The following is a 25,286-nucleotide window of genomic DNA, read 5'->3' on the forward strand; positions in this document are numbered from 1 at the left end:
GTTTTCATACTACGGCAATGAAACCCCTCCTGTTGATTTCAGCTGCTTCTTTACTCAGTCTTCTAAACCGCTGCAAACTTAGGCTGTTTTGTGACGTTAATACAATCCCCTGCTACACTTCTAGACCGAAAAAAAGAGAAAGAACCCCCCACACACACACACACACGTACCCCACTAGCAGGCATTTACAAGCCAGGGAGTAGCAAAGCCGGTGCTGCCGGCGAAATCTGAATTCCGCCCCTCCTCCTCCTCCTCCTCACCATCCACAGGCCCCGCCGGGAGACTGCGCGCTGCTCCCAGCGACCAGCGCTGCCTCCAGCGCAGGGCGTGGGGACCCGCTGCGGGAGGCTGGCAGGTGTCCCGCTACTCGCTTCGGGTACTTTTCAGATACGATTGAAGGGTGGGGAGGGGGGGAAATGGAAGAAGGATTTGGTTTTGCCTCGTCTGCAGCGGAACATTCCACGCACGGTGGCCGCGTGCTTGGGGTTCGGGCTTGCGCCCACCCACCCACGGACGCCGCGCCGTACCGTTGCGTAACCGGAGCTCTCCGGAGCCCCAGCGCCCGGCAGCCGCTGTGCCAGCGCCGGAGCGCCGATACCCGTCAGACTGGCCCTAGCGCGGCTTCCCCGAGAGGCGGGGCGCCCCCCGCAGCCCCGAGCTGCTCACCCGGCGTAACCAGGGCACGGGGACGCCCAAGAGCAACTCGCGGCCGCGTGTCTTGGCGGGTGGCTCGCGCCAGCCGCACCCCGCTGCAGGTGCCTGACCCGGGAGCCCCGCCCGCCTCCTCCAGTACCGGCACCGGGCGCCCGAAGGGAGGGCAGTAAGAAACGGAGTGCTGGGAGTTCAGCGGCACGGGGGGAGCTGCCGCGCAAAGGCGGGGAGCGTCCAGGGTCGGCCGGTGGCCGGGCTGAGCCGGCCGCCTCCCAGGGAAGCCGGCGGTGGGGGGTCGGCGGCACCGGCTGCCCTGCGCTCGCCTCGCTCCCCGCCGTGCCGCCGGCTCGCGGAGCGGCGGGGCAGGAGGTGAAAGGCCCGTAAAGGGCGGGAGCGCCGCGCGGCACAGGCAGCGCGCGCTCCCCCGCCGGCACCGCCCCCGGGGCCGCGCCAGGCGTCACGCGCCGACCCCGATCGGCGGCGACCGGCGCCAGGCCCGGCGCTCTCGGCGTTAGATTGGTGTTGCCTGGGCCACGCGCGGCACGACAGTCTCGCGTTCGGCCACGCCGGCCCCTCCCACCCCCCTCGCCTCGCGCGGTTGTGCCCGCTTCCCCCGGCCCGGCGCTGGCCCCGCCCCTCCCGGGGCTGGCCCCGCCCCATCGCCCCGCCCCTGCACCGCCCCCTTTGCGCTCGCGCCGCTCTCGCGCCCGTGCCCCCTCCCCCGCTCGCTCCCTGTCAGTGCGGTGGCTGCGCCGGGAAACATGGCGTCGGAGGGGATGATTTTAACGAACCACGACCACCAAATCCGCGTCGGGGTTCTCACAGGTAACGGGCCGCGGCCGGGGACGGCGCTGGGGAGAGCTGGGGGGGGGGAGAGGCGGGAGGCGGGAGGCGGCCGCGGGTCGGTGCGCGCCGTCAGGCCGCCCCGCGGGTCGCCCCGGCGGCCGTCTCCGGTGGCGGCGGCGCCGCCGCTGCGCAGGGAGCCGCCGCTCCGCCGTGCGGGTGGGAGCCGAGGCCTCGGCACGGGCCCGGGGACGTGGGGGTGGCGCTCCCGCCGCCGGCGCCGCGGCGAGGAGCGTGTGCGCGAGGCCGGGCGGCGTTGGGCGCCGCCGCTGCGGGCGAGCGAGGGAGCGGGTTGCTGGGCGCCGCGGCCCGGGGGACCGGCCCGAGAGTAACCCGCTCGGAGCGGACGGGGCTCGGGGGTGGGCGTCAGTCGGAGGGGACGGGGGGTCGAGACGTGGCCGGGCTTCCTCCGAACACCGCGGAGCCGTGAGTGCGAAGGCGTTTAAGAAGGGAGCCTGCGGTCGGCGCAGGCTGCGGGCCGGCGGGAGCCGGGCCCAGCTTCCCCAGGCGGCGGCGGCGGCGGCGGGAGGCGGCCTGAGCTCCCTGCCCCGGGGGATGCCCTGGAGCGTGGCACGCTCCGCACGGCGAACACCTCCAGGATGTCTCCTTCCCCTCCCCCTCCCAAGCCTTTACTTTCGGGGATGGGAGGGGGGGCGCGGGAGGGATACGCGTGTGCCCGTGTGCTCTCTGTTGGGAGGGAGAGGAGGGCATGTATGCTGCTGCTGCTGCTCATAGCGCATGGGTGAGCCTTTAATAAACCCCTGGCACATGACACGCCAGGTTTGCACAGGATGGTTCCCGGTGCCGTCGCCGGTAGGTGTGTTGCAGGGTTCGGGGTTTCTTTGGCCGCCGGGGGGGCCTGTGCGGCTGTTGCGGTGTGCCCTGGGGCTCGGCGCTGGTGAGAGCTCAGCACGCCCAGGAGTGAAGCCCCGAGGGGCTCGAGCGTGTGGAGGCGTAAATAGCCATTCCGGGGAGGGACGGGGGCGAGAGATTTTAGTGACATTTTTGCGCGTCAGGCTCAGGAGCTTTTGCCGGGAGCCTGGGAAGACATGACTGTGCGTGGAAAGCAGCGCTGTGAGCGGGCTTGGGCGTCGGAAGATGTTCATAGTGAAAGGACATCGGTTCGTGGGAGAGGGGGCCCGGAGTTAAACCGAAAGTTATTCATTAAACCCAGCGATATTGAACCCGAACGCCCCCGTCTCGCTCCTCCTTCGGAAGCGGGTTCGTGCCCGCGGGCAGCGGCTGGGCCGGGCGGGCTGGCGGGAGCCCCGTCGCGGCGAGCGCTGTCCCCTGCCCAGTGCTGAACCCCCGCCGCCGGGACGGGAGCTCGGCCCTTCCTGAGAAGCGTGAGGGTTCTCGCTGCAAGGTTGTTTTGACGGTGAAGCCCTGGCTGGAAGAGGTCGGTGTGATAGGCGTGGATGTTGCTCTCGGATTCCAGACCGTCGTATCCTTAGTAAGGACCGAGCAGGTTTGAACAGGTGCAGAAGTCAAATTGGGGGAGTTTGAAGCTTTTGTTCCCGAAAGCGAGGGCCTTCCTGCAATTTCACCTTACTGTGAAAGCTCAGAAGGAGATGTCTGCTAACAGAATGCTCATTGCGTGTTTTGTCCAACTTCATGCTGTGTAACTCGGATTGTTATTTTATGGTGATCACTGAGTTTCACTTGTAAATGTTCCCAGAGTGCAGTACCAGATAAACATGGTGTTACAGTCCTTTAATTAATGATTAAAGCCCACAATAGATTCAGATGATTTATCAGAAGATGTAGGTTTTTATTTTATACTATAAATCCTGTTTGAGCACTATTAAACTCTTTTAACTTTGTGTTATAATTTGCAATACCATTAAGAAGGGCATGTGGTCTGATTTTAATTCTTTATTTTTAAGGGAGATCCAAAAGGCATAAGTGAACAACAGTTTTCTCTCTTTCCCCCTCACTCCTGTTCGGAATTGCAGGCTAAACGATTTTGCGAAGCATTGTTTTGCAACTTTGAAAGGGGACATCTTGGTTTCTAAAAATTTTCTTGCCTCCCCCCCCCCCCCTTTGGTGTATGTTTGTAGACAGGAAATAAAATTTGATATAAATGTGTTCCTTTAATATCATATATTTGGCTAAACATAATTATCTTCTACTCTGGCATTTCCTTCAGCTCCTGAAAGAGAATATTTGTACTTTGGAGAGGGCTTGGATCCCCTAGTTCTTTCTGCTGTTTCCGCTTTGTAAAGACAGCAAATGAAAAAATTTACTCCTCTGAATTTTCCTCATAGAAATGAGGTAATAATTGCTTCTTGGCTGGTGTATGAAGGAGTATGTGTAGGAATGGAAAGGTTAGGTATGAGCACTGTTTTTTGGTTTAATCATTGAGAGTAGCTCAGTGATCAGAAGATAGATAATTAACATGACTTATTTAGCTTTTCTAATTAAGATCATAGCCATATGTTTGTTTTGTTAGTAATATATACTTGTGGGCTTATCAGCAGAGGCACATAGATTTATGTTCCTATTAGACCTGGTATACTCAGTTTAGAAGTACCATTATCGCACCTTATGGTAGTATTCAGATGGAATTTAAATTTACAGGAGTAACTCCTTTGCATTAATTTGGAATGAAGTTGTATGTTTATTTTTAAATGAGGACATTAAAAAAACATGACTTGGGCACGTTGTTAGCCTTGTCTGTTGTCAAGATCGACACATATGGTTCTAGAATATATTAATACATCTAGCTTAGTTCCTTGCATTCAATTTCATTTTGCGTAAGCTACTATGTTTAGCTTTGCTTAGTAGACTTTGTGTGTGTATTGTTAGTTTCCTATCTAGAAAGAAATGCCAATTTCTACTTCTGTGACAAATTAAGATGGGTACAATGGGTTAGGGAAATAGAAAGTTAGCTTTTTGTTTGGCCAAAGTAACTTGGTACGTTCAAATGCGAAATTATGCGGAATGCAGCACCTTGTTTTTTAAAACAAATTACTTGTTAACTTCTCTTATATCCAAACTGTCAAGGTCTTTTAGTTAGGAGTCAATGTAAGGAATGGAGTCCATAATTAGGCTGTTTTCTCATTGTGAAAGAACTGTCTTCCTGAAATCTGGAAAAGTACTCTAGTATATATACGGCATCTGCTGATTTGCAGATGTCAGTCATGTTTCTTTTTGAGTCTGTATACAGAAAGTTGTAGAATTAAGCTTGTTTACTGAAATGGGGAAATAGAATGATGGGTTACAAAGCTGTGAAGCTTGTTGTAAATGAGACTGTTACGTATCACGTGAATTGTAAGTCTCCCTAGTTTGTGGATAGGCTGTTGAGTTCTAATCTTTATGCGTGATCGTTTCAAGGCATTTTGCAACATGTGGAAGGAATACAACCATCAAAGTGTCACATTCAGCCCCAGTGTTTAATGAAGTGTTCAGATTAAAGAGTCTGCTCGCTTAAGTTCCAAACATCATTGTTATACATAGTGCAGGCACTTGAACTATTCGTAGACCCTCAGTTTTACGTTGTCATGAGGTTACCAGTATGGTAATGTACATTTTAAAAGGACCGTGCTGCAAACTCCCTGTCAGATTGGGAACTTTTTTGTGCTGGAGAATGAGGTAGCAAACTTGGGCCAACAATGTTGTTTAAGTGTTCCAGACATCATCTTTTAAACAAAGAATCATATACAGAGAAACAAGAAGTGTGGGGTAAAACACAAGTGAAAAAGAGGAAAAATGTTTGCATTTATGGTAAGGGTTTGATTATGTGCATGTCCTGTCTGCAGTGTTGTCCACCAATGCTTCCTTAGTAAAATACTAAGATCTTGATACGCAGTTACTCTAGTTGGCCCTTGCAAGCCTTCCATGTCTGGGATGTCTCTAGCAGAATGGTGGTTAATCAGTTACCACCGGTGTCAGGACATTGAACCTGGATTACCAAGTACAGAGAGTTTTGTAATGCTGAAGTTGGCTAGAAAAGGGAAGAAAATATGTGCAGTGCCCAGAGTTGAATCAATACCAGGTCATCCTTCACTGGTGGTGACATTGGTGAAAGTTACATAATCTGTGACCTTTTTTGTGATGTGAGGGACTAAGCAAACCCACGACTAGACCTGTCCAGGGAGATCTAAGCAATGTTGCCATCTCCACTAGCCTGATGGGAAAAAGAGACTGATTCTCTCTGGTTGCTCTTTTATTTTGTCCTTTTTTCTTCTCCACTCCCATTTTCTTTCTATTTACATCTCTTTGTTTTCTCTCAAGTAAGCACCTAGTGTCGCTGGTCAAAACATAATGTTTTGTTACATGGGTTTTTTTCCAGAATATTCCAGATTAAAAAATGTCACATTTGGGTTTGGCTAATAAAGCTTCATTCAGCGTTTGTCTGCTCTTGGGGCAGGTCTGTAAGGAAGAGTCATCACCAGAAGCAAACAGCATTTTGTCTCTTTGCTCCTCTTTTTCTAGTGTTCCTTGCTTGCTTAACAAAACCTCAACCAACCAACCTTGGAGTAGCTTTCTTTTCCATGATAGCTTTAGAGTATTTATGATTGCTTAAAAAGTGGTGATACAGCTTTTCACCTTTATGCAACATTTTTACAATTACAGGGAGTAAGGGGTTTGTGCAAAATGCAAAACCCCCCTTCACTGACGATTTCTTCTTCAGGCACTTCTTCTAAGTAAGGATTTAACCATTACCAATGCCAGTTGTTGTCATGGGCCTATGCAATTAAACAGACTAAGGTTTCTGAATGTGTGACCTCAGAACTTTTTTAGCCTCTTGACACTGTAATGTGAAAGATTATGCTGGCACCTTTAAGTGTCTCAGACCATTGTGTTTGTTGAAATAAAAGCATGTGTATACACTACATCTGAATTTATCACTTTGAAGTAAGCGTTCTTCTTGGATAGCGAGGGCACTGTTCTGCTTGAGAATATATCCCAGAGAGAGTATCTGGCAGATCAGAAGGTCACCAATGTAAAAGTTTTGTAGAAATTATCTTTGAGAAATTATCTTTGAGAAAGTATCTTTGGTGTACAAAATACTGAAGGTGTCACTGTTGCTGGTCAGACTGCATTAGAAATATACATGCTGTTGAGTTTCTGACTAAAAATTCCCATGTCTCTCTCCTACTTTATGGGATACTTTCCTCTCAGGCTCTTCATTAGTAGCATGTAAGTTGCAGGATCATTTCTCAGTGGTGCTGCTATTTGTGTTTGGGACATGCATTGGATATTATGGTAAACTTGTAAACTTTCTTACAGAGGTATGGGTGGAAGGGTAAGGACTGACATGAAGTTTGCTGGAATTTATTGTCAAATTGCCCTAATTGTCCAAATTGAAGTTGGTTAGCTTTCTGCATGTGATCTGCCTTTCTCTCAAGACCTGCATCTTATTAGGCCCTCATCTTCAAAATACAGGATTCAAGTCAGTAGCATTTTCTAGGAGCCTTAGTTTTCTTCCAAAAGCACAGTCCAGCAGATGAATTCTAGAAGTAGAGAAATGCTGTCATAATGTTTAGTTTATCCATAGAAAATGGGAGATCTCCCTCTGCCATTTGTGGCCAGAAAAGCTTTTCTTTCTGGGTTTTTTTTTTTTTAATATGACAACAATGAAAAGCTTTTATGTCTCGTGAATGTGATCCATACAGTTGTTCAGTTTAGTTTTTATAGTTTAATGATGCTGAATGGGAACGTTTACCTTTTGTAGTTAAAGAGGAAGAACATCCTGGACTTTCCCCCCTGTATTTTAATGTGCAGTGTGAAACAAAAACTGGGCACTGGAATCTCACTGATAAAGCAGACTCTTTAATTACAGTTTAATGTCCTTGCTACTACACTGCTTCTTTTGAACTAAAAGTAGTGGAAACACTGAAGTTGAAGCGTGTAAAGCCAGAGGTTATTTCCCAACTACCCATGGATGTTTTAATTAACACCTACTTATGTAAGAAATGGCCGTTAATTTGGAGGCTTATGTGTTCTTGCAGAGCAGGGATGAGAAGTCTTTTCTAATGAGCATTTCTTGATTTGGAGTTTACTTAACCAAATACAGTTGAAAGACTTACATGTTTGCCTGTGCTCCATGGCTGTAGTTCAGATTTAGCAGTGCAGAACTCATCCACTGCATTGTACTTCCTTTACTTTTCTAGGCTTGTATTTGTCCCCTTTTCCAGTACTGTAGGAAAGCTGCTGTGCCATTTACCTTAACAATTACTGATTGTGAATGTCATGACAGGTAAATTAGTTCTGGGCTATCCTTTAGTTGTTTGCTGGCTTTGTTAACCGGACAGTAGCAGAATATATGATTATCAGTCCATGCTTTAGAGAGTCCAGCATACAAAGGCCTGATGCAAACACAGAATTTCTCGCCTTTAATGGTGATTTAGCCAGTCTGTTTGCTTGCTTGTTTTTTCAAGTAGGAGAGTAGAGCATGTTTGTTGAGAGGTGCTTACATATCCGATAAGGATTCCCTCCATAGCTTTTCTGAAAATGCCTGTTTTGAAATTTGTGACACTTTGACAGCAAAGAATTTTGCTGTGCAGTGACTTTGTCAAGTAGAAGTTAAGATTTTCACTTTGCTTTCTCAGTTGTTCAACATGAAAAAAGTTTATTATGAATATGTGGGAAAATGTCTTTTTTTCTTATTCTGATGGTTGAAACAGATTTGGTGATAGGGTTTTAAATTGTTTTGGGATAAGAAAGTGTAGCTTTTGTTGTCTGCAGTTCAGGAGATTGATATTATGCAGTAAGAGGACTTGATGAGTAAAATGAGAACAAATTTTAGCTCTTGGTAGGATATTTATGTCTTGAAGTGTGGATTAAATAAAAAAAATAACTTACATATATGTAAATGCAGTATGCAGCTCTCTACCTCTTGTATTGAAATGGTTTTATATTAATAATCTTGCTTATGACAGAATTCTTCATGAAATTTTAGCAGAATGCCTGAAAAAAAATGTTCCTGGAGAACAGGAGAATGATGAACAGCCTTTTGAGAAATGAGCAGGTAGCAGCTGTTTTATGTGGGATGTTTTTAATTAATACAAAAGTAGCATGGCCATTTAGATTTATTATTTTTTTTAAAACAGAAAAGAATTGAGAAAGTAAGTTGAAGCTTACACAGAATTTTTTACTTGCCTAAAAAATGCTTGCGAAAAATAGGATTAATTAGGCAGTCATCTTAGAAAATCTCATTTTGCAAGTAAGAGATTTGTATGTGATATTTTGTTACTTGTTTTGTTTTCATACTAATTTACTAAAGCCTATTTTATGCTTAACTTGTCAAGTGCAAAAAATATGAGCATAAACCCTTGAGAATGGCGTTCTATATACATTTTGCAAAACCCTGCAAAACAGGGCTCTATCCTACAATTACAAGGTGGGTGAATGATATTAATGACATTTTTTAAGGAGTAAAATGCAATGTCTGTTCTTCCTACTATGAGATAAATGGCAAAACTTCCACTGGCTGACTCCAGTGATTTAGTGGATAGCTATGTATTAGAAAATCTATTTTTGAGCAGTAAAGCATTTTTTTGATGTATACCAAGAGCAGAAAGAACTGGCTCAATTTTAATTTATCTCCATATGCAGTGAGTTACCCGGAACAGTAATCTTTAATAGTTTTGTACTTATTATGACACTTCATTATGTATTCAACATACAAATTGCATTAGTAGAACAATGTAGTAATATCTTAAGTATGGCATACATATTTAGGACCACAACACTAGAAATACTTGTTTTTCAGCTATAGTTTTTCCTTTTCTAATTAAATTATATCACTTATTATGTAGTAGAGTGAAGAAGCAGAATGCATGTGGGCTTTGAACTATAATATTTTTTGGGCTTTGCATTATTTACTGTGTGGTTATGAAAATTTTAATTTTCTTCATTGTACTGTATATTGTAGGGAATTTAAAAATCTGTGTGGAATAAGACTACTTTGAAAATTTTTTCTTGTATTAATTTTGTCAGTTTTCCTCTATATCTTATGTGACATTTTTGGGAAGTAGAAATTTATGTATATAGTGTGGTTTTGTTTGGTTTTGTTTTTTTTTTGGCTGGTGTTTTGCTTTGAGGGGTTGTTGGGGGTTTTTTAATGTTTGTTGTTGGGGATTTAAATTCATGCTGGAATCTAGGAAGTGAGCTCTTCTGCAGAATCATTTTATGGCAAGCTGTATTGATGAAGAACAATACACATTCTTCAGGAATTAAATGTGAAGTATCCTGCAGGTCTGACTTAGGAGGGGAAGGTTCCCAGTATCCCTTAAATGATGGAATAATCAGAGATTGCTGTTTAGAAAAATAACACCCCCTTTTTTCTTAGCAAGCTGTTTTTGATGTCTTGGGATAGGCCTTCTAGGGAGGGATTGATAGTAAGGCCTGAGATGAAGTCTGTAAAACCTGCACCCAGTAATTCTTGAGAAGGCACTGAGTGTGGCACTGGGTAGGAATCTGGCAAACCGGGATACTTGTACTTTTCTTCTTACGCCTTCCTGAAACAATTTTGATGTGATTATGAAGATAGGCCAGATTGTAAAAGAGAAGATGTTGATGTCAGGCAGGTATGTATCTCTTGACCTAGGTACATGTAAATCTTGTCTTGGAAAATTTGAGTGGCAGAGGATGTTTCTGGAAGTAAAAAATTTCTGTGAATTCAAATAGATACCAGTTAGGTTCCCACTGATGTTGTTCTTTTGTATAATGCAGAGTAGTGGCATAGTAGAGTATTGTCCATTGTCCAGTTCTTCATATCAGAAAAAAATCTGGAGAAAGCAGTGAGATGCCCAAAAGTGAGTACATATCTGGTGAGAAAAATGTCTGTTGTTTCCAGAAGCAGCAGAAAACCCCAAAGATTAAAGGGAATAGGTACTCCTCATTTTTTTCTTTTTTTAGCTTAAGTTTCCTTTTTAGTTGTCTGAATACTCAAGGGGACACATTAAATAAGCCTACAGCAAACTAAGTAACCTCAAAATCAGCTTCCCTGGAAATAGAAGCTGTAAATTAAACATACCGATGAAAGATACTGTGAAACATCTCTTTAAAAGGTAGTGTGTGGACAAAGTGTTTCTGTAGATAATACAGAAGGCAAGGCAGAGAGCTTGGAGAAGCTGGGAATGGTCATGTTACTCAGATGCACACTGAGTTGGGTATATTTAAACTGCTCCAGAAACGAGTGCTATTCTGACATCAGTTTTTTAGGAATATGCTTCGTTCCACAGGAGGGAGGTAAGCTGCAAAAACTTTAGGTCTGATCTTGCCAGTTAAATTCCAGCAGGGTAAGAATTAAAACTATCACTAGTGTCTCCAGTGTGTGGGACTTTCTTATCTGAGTGAGACTCAGGCTTTTTTCCTAAGCATTGAAGATCAAAATGGGAACTCTAAAGTTCATGTTAAAAGCAACCACTGAAATCCACCCCCCCAAACCTGCCGAAGAATTTCCTGTGATCGTTAAGCTTCAAGGATGCTCACCTGCCTGTTCCTATTTCTTTATTCCAAAGGGTATAGCTCTGGTTTATGCACAATGGTTTCAGTACATGACTTTTCTCTTTGGCTTGGCAGTTGATCAAAGAGAATTAGTGAAAATACTAGTTGTCACTTCACCATTGTTTTGTCAGAAAAGGGTTCAAGTAGACTTTTCCTGAGTGCTTTGATGAACAGAACATCTTTCTGGAAAAGGCATTTGAGGCAAATTTCTGTATAGCATTAAACTGGGACATCATGGATTATCCTTAATATTAGCAAAATCTCTTAATTCCTTGATAGCCTGTCTTATATTTGGTTATTGTTATGTGCAAGATGCTGTGAGGGCCCACCAAATCCTAAGGGAGATTTTGGATGTGAAATAGTAATAATTTTCAGTGTTCCTTGCCAAAAGAGTAACAGCTTCTGGTACCTTCCTTAATAATTTTAGCAAGTCTTCAGATTATTCCTAGTATCCTTTTTCTGAACCAAGCAAACACCTGCAAAAAATGTTCTATCTGTACTTCAGCCTCTGGAAAGTAAATTCAGCTGTGCATATGAAAAATATGCAGAAAAAAACACTTTAAGTGTACAGGTGAGATCTCATTAGCATATAGAAAGTATCTAACAATTAGGGCATGTTCAAGACCTTCCTCTGTGTTTAAGATATTCTGAAAACATCAGTTTGGAGCCATTTAAGGCAGTAGCAAAATATATATTATAATTCACTCAAGGCATAAATTTAAACTTAAACCCCTAGATGCTGACATTCCAACTGGCAACCATTGCAGGAAAAAACAGGCAGATGCAGAAATTGTCTATATTTGGATAATTAGGTGCTCTTTCAATTCCTCAATGATAAGTAGACAACTTTTAAAAAACACGTTGCTATCATGCTGTACCTACATAAGTCTTTTGACTGTAATTCTGTAAGTTAATTTACCTTTTGGCATCTCAGTTTGATGAAAGTCTGTGCTAGCAAGCAGTGCAGCCTAGGAGAAGCCACTTCATAGAACGAACCATTTAGTAGTGGAGGCTCCACATCTACACTGTTGTTTTGCTTCACACTAGCTCAAAACCCATGGAGCAAGTAACCTTCTCAGTTATGGCTGGAGTGCATTAGGTGCACTCTTGCAGTACAGCTTGTTCTGTTTTGTCCAGAGCGAATTCAGCATTTGTGCTTTGGTCCTTGTCTGCACTGTGAACCGAAGTATGGTGACTGGGGACCATCAGGAGATAGCTTGAAAGCTACACCCTCAAACCAAACAGAAGCATTAACACAGGCACACTATTCACTGGGTTTTGCCTCCACAGGATTGTGTGTGCCTCCTACAATTCTGCATGCCACAGAGGTCTTCCAGTGAGTAATGCTGAGGAGACTTTACTGATGGTGACAAGCATCTGGAAAGAAACCAGCTCTTGGACTGTTCTTAGGCATTTTATGAGTGTGATGTGGGTGAGGGCATATCCTTGGGATATCCTTTGGGTATTCTGGAGAAACTATCTGGAGAAATGCCTTTTGTTAACTAGCCTTGAAATTACTCTTAAGCTAGCCTAAAGTAAAAATATTTCAAATGTCTGAATTAAGCCACACAATTACAAATTTTATTGAGGCTGTAGATGAAGAAATGACAGAAAAAGCATTTTTATACCAATACTTGTTTTGAACAGGCCCTCCCTGTACCTAGCTGACTTGTCCGTTGGGAAAATACATGTAGCACTTTGTCAGGGGTTTTATCTTCCTCCATTCACTACATCTCAAGCTGTGTTATCCAGAGATAATTTTCTTCTGGTGTACCACGCAGTCTGCTATAAATGGTCACTGCTTTAGAGCCCAACAGGATTCTGTCCAGGTTTAATCTTATACCCTGTGGAATTTTGGTCACGGTTCTGTCATCACTGCTGCTTGTTCACTCCCATGCTGTGCTGGCATAACCTGTTATGTGGCTGTGCAGGCAGGGAACTGAAACAGCTGAAACTTAACTTGCCAGAGAAAAGGGATCCTTCCCCAGCTGAATCAGCTGTGTGATCTGGTTCAGCACTGAGCTCTGCAGACTTCTACTTCAGTGGGTGAATGGTGAGCAAGGCTGGCAATTTCTTCCATCTACTGTCAAATTTTTTAGGCTCTGTTCTTTCTTTGCTACTCTACCATCCTGCCGTTTTTCACTCTGCAAAACAAATTTAACTGGCTAGCCTAATGGAAAACTACTCTTCTTTTTGAGACATTAGTTTTCTGCAGCCTGAACACATTGAATCCACTCAGCAAGGGACCTCAGGAGTGCTAGTGTGAGGGCTGGGCTGCATTGCACAGGAGGGATATATAAGGGGAGGAGATGGAACTTCTGCTTTCTGGTCACAGCTCAAACACATGTAATTGTGTGTTGGTCTTGTGTAGTTCACTTGCATTAATTCAGCAGATAGTCTTGATGCTCCTTTATCTAACTAAGTGTTGTCTCCTTTCTTGCAAATGTTGCTTTGTCAGGCCATGTATCCCCTCAGCTGCACTTGCTAGTTTCTCCTGATTGACAAGCAAGGACACTGCCTCTACTGAATAGCAAGCAGGATAAAAACCAAACAGTGAAGGATTTACCCATTACAGGAAATTATTTTGAGGAGTGAGTCAAGATCTGTTTTCCCATTTTGTACGTAAACTTCTTTGATTATGTGAGTAGTATCTAGGTGAGTGTGAAGGCTATGCTAGGCAACTGTGCTTAATGAAGAGCTGAATATTTGGTAACTCACATATGTTATGTAACTAGAAAGGCTGAACATTGGAGTTCTGCAGCGTTAAATTTGGGAAAAGTTGAGCACCATGTTATGCATTTATAGTGATGTAGGCTATAGTAGGCTATTTTTATTGATGTGTTAATTCTCAGTAGTCAAAACTTCTAACATTTAGTTTTTGTAACTTACTATCTTGACTACAGTATGCCTGACAGAACTAATTTGCAGACTACATACATATTATTTATATACATACAGAGAAACATAAAATATAATTTAAAATATACATATATATGATAAATGACCAACTTCTACCAGATGCCATTTTGCCTTCTGCCTTAGAGGCTTCTTTGGCACCATTCAATCTGTCATCATTCTTACACTTGGTATAGTTTTTCTGAGCATATCTTTAGCAGTCAAATTAGCTAATATACTAGTCTGGTATGTATTAAATGGCACTTGATGTGCTGTTGACATTTTTCTATTGTTGGACACCTGACTGCACACGAATTAAAACATGTGGATGCAAGTTGATTTCCTGATTTCACTTTTGTCCTGCATACCACCTTCTTGCCAACCTGAACAGAATCATTACCTTTCTCTTGAGTGGACTGTCATCCATGTGGTGGGGGTAACTGGAACAACTGGTCACAGGCATCAGCTAGGTGGGTAAGTCAGGCTTTGGGATTCTTGATACTTCCTTGAAGAGAGAGAGAGTTTGGGATGAAGAAGGAAGATAGATAGCTTAGTGTTATAGTTGTGGACAGGGGACCATGTGCATTTACTGAAGGCCTTATTTCACAGAAATTCAGAAGCCTGCTGGTCCATGCATTTGTCCAATATTGAATGTTTCCACAGTCTCCAAGGTCAATACTAATTACTTATTGACTATGATTTTGGCATCCTGATGCAGTGCTTGGAGGTAAAGTTAGCTAGCTAAGCAGAGTTTTCTATGTTGCAGGGTAAGTAGCATCTTCAGTATTAGGATACATCTGTGGTGGAAGTATGATTTTGAAATAGCAGGAAATACTGAAATGCTGTAGTCACTAGAGAAAGTAATCCTCACATTAAAAATCACCCCTTCTAGAAGCAAAAGTTAAAAATTAATAATAAACGTGGAATTCTATGGGATGTGGGAGAAAAAGAAAGTATAGAGGAGACTGGTAGCCACATTATTTAAATCAAAACCATGTAATAAAGTACAGCTTCCAGCAAAGAATGTACAGACTGGGGTTATAGACAAAAAGCGTTAATGGAAAGCAGACTAACTACAGAGGGCAGAAGACTTGTGTGCTGCATGATTATACCTCTGAAGGTGTCCTCAAGCATCCCATTCAGTAGCAGATTTTACCACACTGCTTAACATGGGCAAAATTTTAAAAATGTGCTTATAAAAAGAATAGAGAAATATAGAAAGTGTACCAAATGCTTAGAATCTCAATAGTCTCTCCTTAAAAATGCCTCACTGGGTTGATGAGTTCTGAATCTTTCAGTAATTCTTTGTAATAAATTCGTATTTTAGTCCATTTTATTAATGGTGAGATTAATTCCACCTAGAGAAGCAGATGCTGTTTGTTTGTGGGGTATTTCTCTTTTTCTGGGATACTGTATGATTGGCTTCCTGGTTCTAAGTGATTGTGCTACTTCTGGGTATGTCCAGTTGATCTGTGAAGCTGCTCCTACTTTACTAATGTCTTGTCTTCTTTCAGGAGAATATTACATTCTGTTTATTATTTTTCTTAACCTGTATAGAACTATTGGGTATTTGGTGAGGTTTCAGAATTTCATTGTGACTCACATTACAGCTGATATAAAAAAGAAACAGTTTGAAAAAAGAAGAGGAGGGGAAATACTCCTAGGATTTTCAGCAGTTTCTCTTTCCCTTCTCCTCACCGTTAAGCAAAATGCTTGAGCACACTACTTAATGCTTGCAAGAGAATAAAGCATTGAAAAAAGCAACTAAGCTCTTCTTTAAAAACAATGGAAGATAAAGTAAGGCCAACAGATTTTCTGCTATTTTTGTATTGAAAATACATTTCAGTTACTGTTATTTCTGTTCTTGTGTAAGTCTTGTTCTTTGTGAATTAAAAAGGCATTCTTCCTTTGGGACTAACAATAATATCTTTTGTTGCCTGTAACATGACAAGTTACACTGAAATCTTTCTCAGCAGTGTTGTTTACTTTTTCTTTTTTTTTTCCTTTGGGTGCATGTGCCTTGATACAGAGTTTGTCGATCAGATAGAGTCAACGTCTTGAATGCAACTGTACCTAGGGTTTTCGTACAGAATTTCTACTAAATGTCACGTCCTTGTTTTCATGGAGCTGCTTTTTCTTTTTTTTTTTTGTATTTCCTTAAATCTGACAGATGGCAAAGCATCTCTACCACTTTGCCTCGTGTTCCTGAATGACTTCTCAGGCAACTTGATGAAATACTTTTATTTCCCTCACTCCATCTTTTCCTTTCTTAGTATAGCCCTGAGAAGAATGTGTTTTCCATATATAACTGCTTGTAGACATGATCATTTTTCACCATGGTGTTAATGTTGATTTTTTTCAAGGCTTCTTTTTTTTTCTTCCTTTGTTTCTTTCGTTTTGCAGCCAGTGACCTTTCAAGTAGTCTCTTGTCCAGGAGGATGTATCTGGAGCATGTAGTGCTTTAATGCAGTACAAAGGAAGTCACTGCAAGAAACCACTGAAGGTGATTTTGGTGGGATTGACCCTGTCCAGCAGCTAAGCCCCCACCCAGACACTTGCTCCTTGCCCCCAAGCACGATGAAAAGAATCAGAAAGCCTAAAGTGAGAAAATTCATGGGTTGAGATGAAGACAGTTTAATAAGTGTAACAAAACTCTGTGTGCCTTACTGAGGTCAAGGTAGACAATATCCACTGCTCTCCCCCCACCAAGCCAGTCATTTCCTTGTAGAAAGTAGATTTTGTTAGGCTGGGAGCTGTGTTCTGCTGCATTTTTTTGTCTACCTGTTAGTCAGACAGGTAGAAGAGACTAGTTTGCCTTTGAGTGGGACTTTCTGCCAGATAAAAAGTGCCTGTAAGAAATTTTATAGCTTGTTCCACTAATCTATCTGCCCTTGTTCGTCAGGAATACAGATACTTTGTAGATTGGTACAGGGATACAATGTTCCACTGTAAAAATTTACCATAGATTTGGTACACAACCTGTAGGATGAGGAAGGACTTACTGTCTGTTTACATTCTTGGCTACTTATTTTCCTAGAATGGCCAAATAGCATTTTTACTTCTCACATGTATTAGCTTTTTCTAGCGGTTTAGGAGACTTTGTAGATTCATCTACTTTTCTTGTCCCTTCAGTGGAATCAGAAATGGAAATTCAGCTTCCATACTTTCAAGGAGTTTCCTTCATAGAAAAAAAAATACATTTTAACTGTGTTAATTCCATTTGAGTGAATGTAATACATCTGTGATGTTCCTCTGGGTTGTTAACAGCTACCTCATGTCAATTGCTGTGCACTGATGATGCCTCTGAAGATACAGATTGAGTTTTTAACTATGTTATGTGAATGTAATTGAGGAAAATCATTTTACTGGGTGTCCAGATGAGATCATTTGAGTAAAGATGTTGCTTAAATATGTTTAAAGCTCTCAAAACTGCATGGCTTGTCACTGTTCTCTGATTTATTTTAATTTTGATGTAATTTCAGGTATTGTGCTGTGACTGATAGATAGCATTGCTTGCTATGTAAATCCATCTGAAGTTCTTTCTGCCAGCGTGCATTGTTTTTTATTTATATATTTCTAGATTTATTTTATATAAGTACTTTGCAAAGTCTCAGAAAAAAAGGAAATCGTGAAACTTATATACCAGATAGGCTACACACTAGAAAAAAAATGGGGTTTTAGGACTCTGAGGACAAGAACTGATACCAAACTGATAGATGAAATTCTTGAATAAACTTGGATTCTTATATTAGCTTGGATTCACTCTTGTAATTAGCTTTGGTTACTTCAGCCTGACTTCTAAAATACATTTTATCAGTCAAACACACCTAATGGATATTTAAAGACTTACTTGTAGAACTATTATAATGTAATAATAGGAGAGTGAAGAACCATCCACTGTTGGAGAAGATCAGGTTTGAGAATATCTAAGGAACTTGAAGGTGCACAGGTCAGTGGGAACTGATGAGATGCATCTGTGGGTTGTGATGAATTTGTGAATGAGGTTGCTAAGCCGCTCTCGGATTGGAGAAGTCATAGAAGTTTGGTGAAGTTCTCACTGACTGGAAAAGGGGAAACATAAACCCCATTTTTTAGAAGATAAAAAAGGAAGATGCAGGGAACTGCAGCCAGGTCTGTCTCACCTCTGTGCCGAGCAAGACAATGGAGCAAATCCTCCTGGAAAGTATGCTCAGACATACGGAAAATATTGAGGTGACTGGTGACAGCCAACATGGCTTCACTGAGGACAAATTGTGCCTGACAAATTTGATGGTCTTAATGATGTGGTTACAGCATTGGTGTACAAGACTGACTGACATCACCTACATAGACTTGTGCAAAGCATTTGACACTGTCCTGGGTGACGTTCTTGTCTCTAAATTGGAGGGACTTGGAATTGACAGATTGACCGCTTGGTGGAAAAGGAATTGGCTTCTTCATATTAAATGTAAGTAATGTATATTTTTATTGTGTACTTTGTTCTAACAGAGTCAAGAGAGGCTTTTGATTTTTCTCACAGTCTGTCACAATGAGCATCATCAAAATTTTACTTTTCTGGATGGGGGCTACAGTGGAGTCCCTAAACTAAAGGACAGACTTGCAATAAAAATAGTTTTCTAAGAAGAATAGCTATTTAATAGTAATAAGTATTTAATCTTTAATTATTAAGGTTTGCAAACCTCTTAATTTACTGAGGCACTGCTAATCCGCTGGAAATGACATACGTGGAATATTTTGCCTTCCTCTTACATCTGAGCTTTTACTTCTGCTGCATCCCTCCTTGCCCTAGGGATTAAGAATTTGGGATGATAAGTTGAAGATGCAAAGCACCATTAGTGGTTTTAACTTAATGTGGTATTCAAAAGCATATGATGTTTTCTAAAAGAAGAAAAAGTACCTCTCAGCCAGTTTAACCTATGTGAACATTACATTTCTTGTGTGTTTTAACGGTGGATTGAAAATCTTTTTTAATGTATTTTGGATGGAGGGAAAAAATAGTCTGTGATCCAAAACATGCACATTGCCAAACAAACAAACAACAAGGAAAGAAAAGCTGCAGCTGACACCAGAAGGTGGTTAGCATTATGTTAACATATAATGCGATGATGAATGTCAGGGGCACAGGAAGGTGATGAGTCATTGTTTTAGACTTGCGAGGTGGCTTTACTAGAGTTTGTGTGCTCCAGAGAGCAGAGAGGTTTTTTTGATCAAGTTCTGCAAATACTCATTTGGGGGATATTATAGTTGCTCCAGTGAATGCTGCATTAAAAGTAGAAACAGCTTTAAATATTCTTTAAAATAGAATGCATTGCCTTTATTCTCTGTGTGTAGCATTGCTGTCAAGAGCTACATCCCTTGCCATACACTGATGGAATTAAAAAAGCTTCATGGCTAAAGAGTTGCCCAAATTCTAAGAAGTCTTGTATTTCTGAAGTGAGATATAAATAGTCAATCAAACTAGTCTCTGCAACACTTCATAGGCTAGATCCAAAAAGAGACATAGATGTGGTGATGCTTCAGTATCTTAAAATTAGCAGTTTGGCCCATGCAGTGGGAGGGAAAAGAACAGGGTTCAAATCTGAAATTTGACCGATTGTTGCTTTTTTGTTTCTGTTAGAGGGCAAGTAACAAAACAGAAATAGTCCATGGAGCAGCGACTAGAACGTAGGCCTCCTCTCCCATTTGAGAGCCCCAGCTGGTAGGCTACAGTGTGGTCCTTGTTGCTGACTGTCTGGATGCCACTGCATTTCAATTCTTAGCTGGGCAGTTACCTAGCTTTAGCAGGTAAGAAGCTTGTCATCATCCAGCCTTTTAATTTCTTAATTCAAGAACTCTTCTGGGAAATAAATGAGTGTGTGAATCCCCATGGGCTAATAGGGAATTAAACCAGAGTTCCTTGCTTCTGTAGTACTTGCTGTAATCCACTGTGGATCTACAGCAAAAATTTGGGTTGTTAGTCCCAAGCTATTTGGAGACCTTTTAGCGCAGCAGCACACTGCAGTGCTTGTACACGACATGTACCACCATCCTTTCACAGAGGGTGTGTGTGTGCTGCCTCAGGTGTAAACTCTTGTGTAGGAGCCTCTTAGCATACATAGGTCTTGGTGGAGCTTTAGTCTTCCAGAAAGTTTCCACCAGAAAATTTAAATGTGTTATTTCTAGCTCTATTTCTAGGGAAAGTGTGGTGTTTGTTGGCTTGCTTTGTATAGGATTTGGAGGCCTACATTTTACTTGTATGCAAAAAATAATTTATTACATGCTACCGTAGATTCAGGAGCCATGCAGATGTGGAGAAACATATCAAGAATAGTTATGAAGTATTTGAATACTCTAACAGCAGGAGCACTGGGTTTTGTTGTCATTTTATTGAAAATATCTTTATTTAGAAATTTCTATGATCAACTAACCTGAAGGCTTTTTTAGTACACCTGAAGAAACAAAGTTGCTGGACAATCAGGTTTTCCTTTCAGTTGTTAATAATAATGGTAAATAATTACAGATGATTTTTGAAAGAAAAGAAAAATTAACTGCCTGTTGTACTTAGGAAGGCTTTGTTTCTGTGGTTTCCCTGATGAAGACTTGTTGTGTATGTTGCCATAACAAAGATGATTTGTTTAGGCTTTAAGAAGATTGTAATAAGCAAGAGTTTGGGTGAGCTCTTCTACCCAGCCTGCTTCCCCAACCCCTTATTTACCGACTACACGATTAAAAAACGAGCAAAGAAATAAAATATGAAGTCGGTTCTCCTCACCTGATTTTTTTTTTCTTTATTTGACAAATCCTTGGTGTAGTTCACTGCATTTTTTAGTCAGTAACACTTCCTATTTTTGCAGTTACCTTTTTGTGTCTACATTTTTTGGTAGTGGTTCTTTGATGCAAAATTGAAATTTAAGCTACTCAAAGTGATTGGCATTAAGGTTGGGGTTTTTTTTGGTTGTTTCTTCCTAAAAAAAAAAAACAAACCCAACACACTGTGTCTTTGTTTGCTGGATTTCATTTAATCTGATAAGAAAAACAATCCTCAAACATAAGCAGTGCTGCTATGACCTTGGCCATATCTTAGCTAGCAGGTGCCTTTAGAATAAGACGGTACTGCATCATAATTTCCTGATGAGTTACAGCATCATGATGGCATGTGCTCCCACTCAGAATCTATTTTAAGAAATGTCAGAAGCACTTTCTTATAATTAATCTTGTACTCAAAAATACTGGATTAGAGTGAAGAAAGTCTACAAAGTAATGACGTTCTGGAAATCAAAAAGACAACTAATGGAAAAGTAATTATTTTAGCCGTATGGTAAAAGAAAACTTAGCAGAAAAAGAAAAAAAATCACTGTAATCTCTGGGTTTTTTTGTATTTGTCCATATAACAGATCCAAACAACAGACAAAAGCCTAGAAGCTTCTTCAAAGAAATGAGTGGCCCATCTTGTTAGGGAGAACTTTCAAAGACTTGTTAAAGTTTAGCGCTCTAGTGGCTGTTAGAAATTTATGATCAAATCTTCTGAATAGTGAAACATCTCAGATCTCTTCACTGAAGGTTCCTATTTTGACACTTACTTCAGTTTGTCAAGAAAATGTCATTCATTTGTCATGAGTCTTAAATGAGTGAGAACTCTTCAGTAAGCTGCAAATACTGACCTGCTCTGGACAACTGTCTTTTCCCAGAATGTAAGCGTCCTGAAAGTGTTTCAGGATACTTTATACAGTTGATGTTTGTTGACTTGAACTTAATAAGGTGAGTACAGGTTTTTATAAGCCTGTTAGTTTAGATTAGCTGTATTTTAACTCAAGATATAAAACACTCAGCTACACACACTGGAAATTACTTGAGAGTAGAAAACCTTTACATTGCGCTTAGAAAACCAGACAGTTGTGCATTTGCCAGAATCATAGGGGTTGGAAGGGGCCTCGAGAGATCATTGGGTCCAACCCCCAGTTTCCATAATACAGGTTAGTAGTAATGCAAGAAGAAAAGCCTTGTGCTAAGTCAAATATTTTAGGTCATGAGTTACAACGTTTCCTACCGGACCAGAGTATTTTTACCTTCTTTCTGTTCTGCTTTCCTGCAAGCTTCCCAGTCTCTGAATTTAACTTATTTCAGTGTGCTATTAAGATACTACTATTTCTTGAGTGGCTTGTGGGATTAATCAGGATTTGGGAAATGGAGCACAGGGGAGATTGACTTTACCTAGCTTGCTTGTGTTTACATTAATAAAGCATAGGTAAGACATCTTTAGGTTTCTGCTGTTTTGTGTTACAAAATTAGGACACTATTTAATGAACAAGTGCAGTGAATATGTGTGTAGCTCGAATTGCATGATTAAATAATTTGCTGTAATAAGTTTGAAAGGCTATTACCCCAAAGTATCAGAGTCTTCCAGCCTCTAACATAGGAAATAACTGATTTTGAGAAACACAGAAACTTCCTAAAGAAATTTGACCTATGGGACAATATTATGTTTAAAGTTTAATTAATGCAGATCTGCTGTGCGTAAAACAGGGGTCTTTCTCCAGTTGGAAGTTGATATGCCAGTTTCTTAAAGCATTCTGCTCTATACATGAAGATTATTTTATGATCTTATCATCACTCTTTAAGCATTGGAATTCTACGTTTTACAGAGAAGGTATGTTTTTTGGGAAGGTCTTTCCTAGTGGCAGGCATAGCATGTTAAGTATAATTCTGGTGGAGGTAGCATACTGATTCAAACCAAGCAAGGAATTAAAAATTACTCAGAAGGTGCAGTTTCTCCTGGGTCTCCAAATAGTATGGCATTTTGGTCACCACTGCTTTGTGAGCAGGTACCCTACAGGATAATTCTTGGGTTTCTGTTGAAAGATGGAGTGTTCACAAAATGCTTATTTCACAGGAAAAGAAAAAGTGTGAAGAGAAGGAGAAACATTTCTTTCATGGCTGGCAGAATTTCATGTGAGCTGAACACAAATGAAAGCCTATTTGAGATGATATTTTTGAAGATATGCTATAAGTGAAATAACTTGCTTTGCTTAATGTGCAGAATATTTCATTTTGTTCTGTTAGCAGTTAATCCGTTCAGATTTACTTGAGGGATGGAAATGTCATCATTTTGGTCTTCAGTATTGGTGTAGCTGGAGGAACTTTGCTTGTTTATTAGCTCTTTGGAAGGGGATTCAATTCTGAAGCTCAGTTGCAGATGAATTTGAGGGTTGTGTGAAATGGGACCTGTCTGACCTAGTGAATCCTTATGAGATCAACTTGTTAACCAGTGCCTGGTTGAATTGGTTGCCTGAAATGTGAGTAAACAGCAATGTATACCTGAGCCTGTGGCATCTCAGTCAAGCTACACCCTGTTTAGTCTACTTTGTCAGAATTTCTTATTTCCTTCTGTTTCTGAGTTTGTTTTGTAGTGGTTATATTGCTGTCGCTTTTTTGTTGTTGTTGTAAATGCTCTGTATAGAAAATGACTTTTGTCTTTTTGTGCAGTTTACTACTTGTTTAGGAGATGTGTAGCTTAAACATCCTGGAGGTAAAGAGCGTGTTACATTAGTTAGTTAGTTATTGTCAGTCAGTTCAAATGTGTGCTATTGGCATTAGAAAACATGTAGTGCACTATTCCAGAACTGTTTCATTTTTAATTAAAAAGGCAGTATAATTTGTTTAGAAAAATGTTCTAATGTGTTTTTTGAAATTGCTCAGCTAATGCAGAAATGCTAAATCAGCTGCGTTGGGGTTGCAGTATATGCTACTTTGCTGAGACATGTGTAACTCAGCAACAGGTCCATATAAGTTAACATATCTCCATAGCTATGTGTTTTTTTAATGAATTGTTTTGCTTAATTTCTAGCTTTTGAGATTTAGGATACTGGGAATTTTTAGTCTTGTTAATTCATCAGCATTTTCTGTAGTCTGCTTGTTTGTTTTTTTTTTTTAATGAAGGTTTCTTTAGAATTAATAAAATCACCTAAAGTTCTCTACTGTAAAGTAGTAAAAGAAGGATCTGTTCTCTTCAAAGAGAAATCATTGTACCATAGTTGCCTGGCTGGCATAGTATACATGCAGAGACCGTAGTGGAGATGTGGAGTGTCCCAAAAGGCGGTTTCTACTCGTATAGCTGTGTACAGCCTCCTGAAATGACAGATGGGAATGAAAATTTGCATTTGTCTGTATCCACTCCTAGGCTTTTCATGGGTTGTGTGTGGTTCTTGGAAGTGATTTTTCTTATTTTTTTTTCTGCTTCTCTTCCTCTCACTTGACATAAAGGAAACTGAGGCTTCCTGAACTTCAGATACTCTATAAACGTATTTTTAAAAAAGTACATTTGTTTGTAGAATGTGTTTGAGACATTGAGGAACAAATGTTTGGGGTACAAAGAAGTGTTTGCCTTTACAGTTCTATATGACTTTTCTACTTTTTATTCTTTTGGTATTAGCCTACAGTGTGACAGTGTGCTGTGTATATGTTCTGCATATTTAAAAAGAAGCTGTCTTCCCTTTTTCAGTTTGTATTTCCCGTGGCAAAGACTCTTATGCAGTCGCCTTATTTTTGAGTTTTTTTGGTTATTTTCAATCAAATTTTAGAGAGGGATAGCAATATTGAAAATTCTAGGTTCCTATAAAACATCTTGCTTGGTAAAAGAAAAATTCCTGTGTGAGTTAATCCCTTCTCAGGCAGCAGCTAATTCCACTGACGGTACCTGGGAATGACACTTTATTTGTTTCATCATGCATGGAAATTTTGTTCAGTGAATGAACAGATCTGAAAGTAGTGACATGGATGATTAAAATGTGGGTTGGGTTTTTTTGTGTGTATTCTTTTCCTTGTTGCTTCTCGTTAGGACAGCGTGAGCTGTATAAATGCTTTTTTATCCTTTACTTGCTGACAGTGGGCAGTACAAAAAGTTTCCCAAGTTACTGGCAGATCCCCTCTGGGGAAAGTGTTCTTCAGAAGTGCAGTAAAGTGGTGCAGGGTGTAAGTGTGTGCAGTATTTGATACAGTTTTGCTCCCTTTATTCATAGTACTGGCTTGCGCCTTTCAGCCCTACTGAGCTCTTGATCTCTGTGGCATATTCTGTCAGTGACTTTTTTGGAACAGGACACTGAGTTGCAGGACACTATGCTGTCAGAAGATCTGTGACTGAGACTGTGAATGCATTTCATCAGTTTGCAGTATGGAATGAGAATGAAAATGGGTTGTAAGTGAAGAGATGTTACACCATGAAGCAAGAGGCAAACAGGTCTCGGCACAAGTGGTGAGATTTAACTTTTTTTTTAAAAAAAGGTCCCCAATAAAAATTTAACTAGATACTCAAGCGTGAGAGAGCTGAAAGTAAGCAGTTAACATATTTCTCCAAAACTAAATGTCAGGTCTGATCTATGGTTTTGCAGTAAAGGATTATGAACCACACTCTGGGATTGCATGCTGTTATAACTTTAAGGAAATTGAATGAGCAAATGCAGGAT

At 41.2% G+C, this 25,286-nt stretch overlaps 1 protein-coding gene across 1 annotated transcript in view; it reads left to right on the forward strand.

The window, feature by feature from the left end:
* Nucleotides 1-1,412: 1,412 nt before the first annotated feature.
* The window catches only part of GPHN (gephyrin), a gene marked incomplete at its 5' end in the record, with an annotated part of 281,057 nt that continues 257,183 nt past the window's right edge, over nucleotides 1,413-25,286 (forward strand). The window contains one exon of the mRNA XM_084262827.1: nucleotides 1,413-1,476. Within this exon, the coding sequence (XP_084118953.1) occupies nucleotides 1,413-1,476 (64 nt within the window). The remainder of the gene's footprint in view (nucleotides 1,477-25,286) is intronic.

This window comes from Gallinula chloropus (genome assembly GCF_964237585.1).
Source record: "Gallinula chloropus genome assembly, chromosome: 4".
NCBI classification, from domain to species: domain Eukaryota; kingdom Metazoa; phylum Chordata; class Aves; order Gruiformes; family Rallidae; genus Gallinula; species Gallinula chloropus.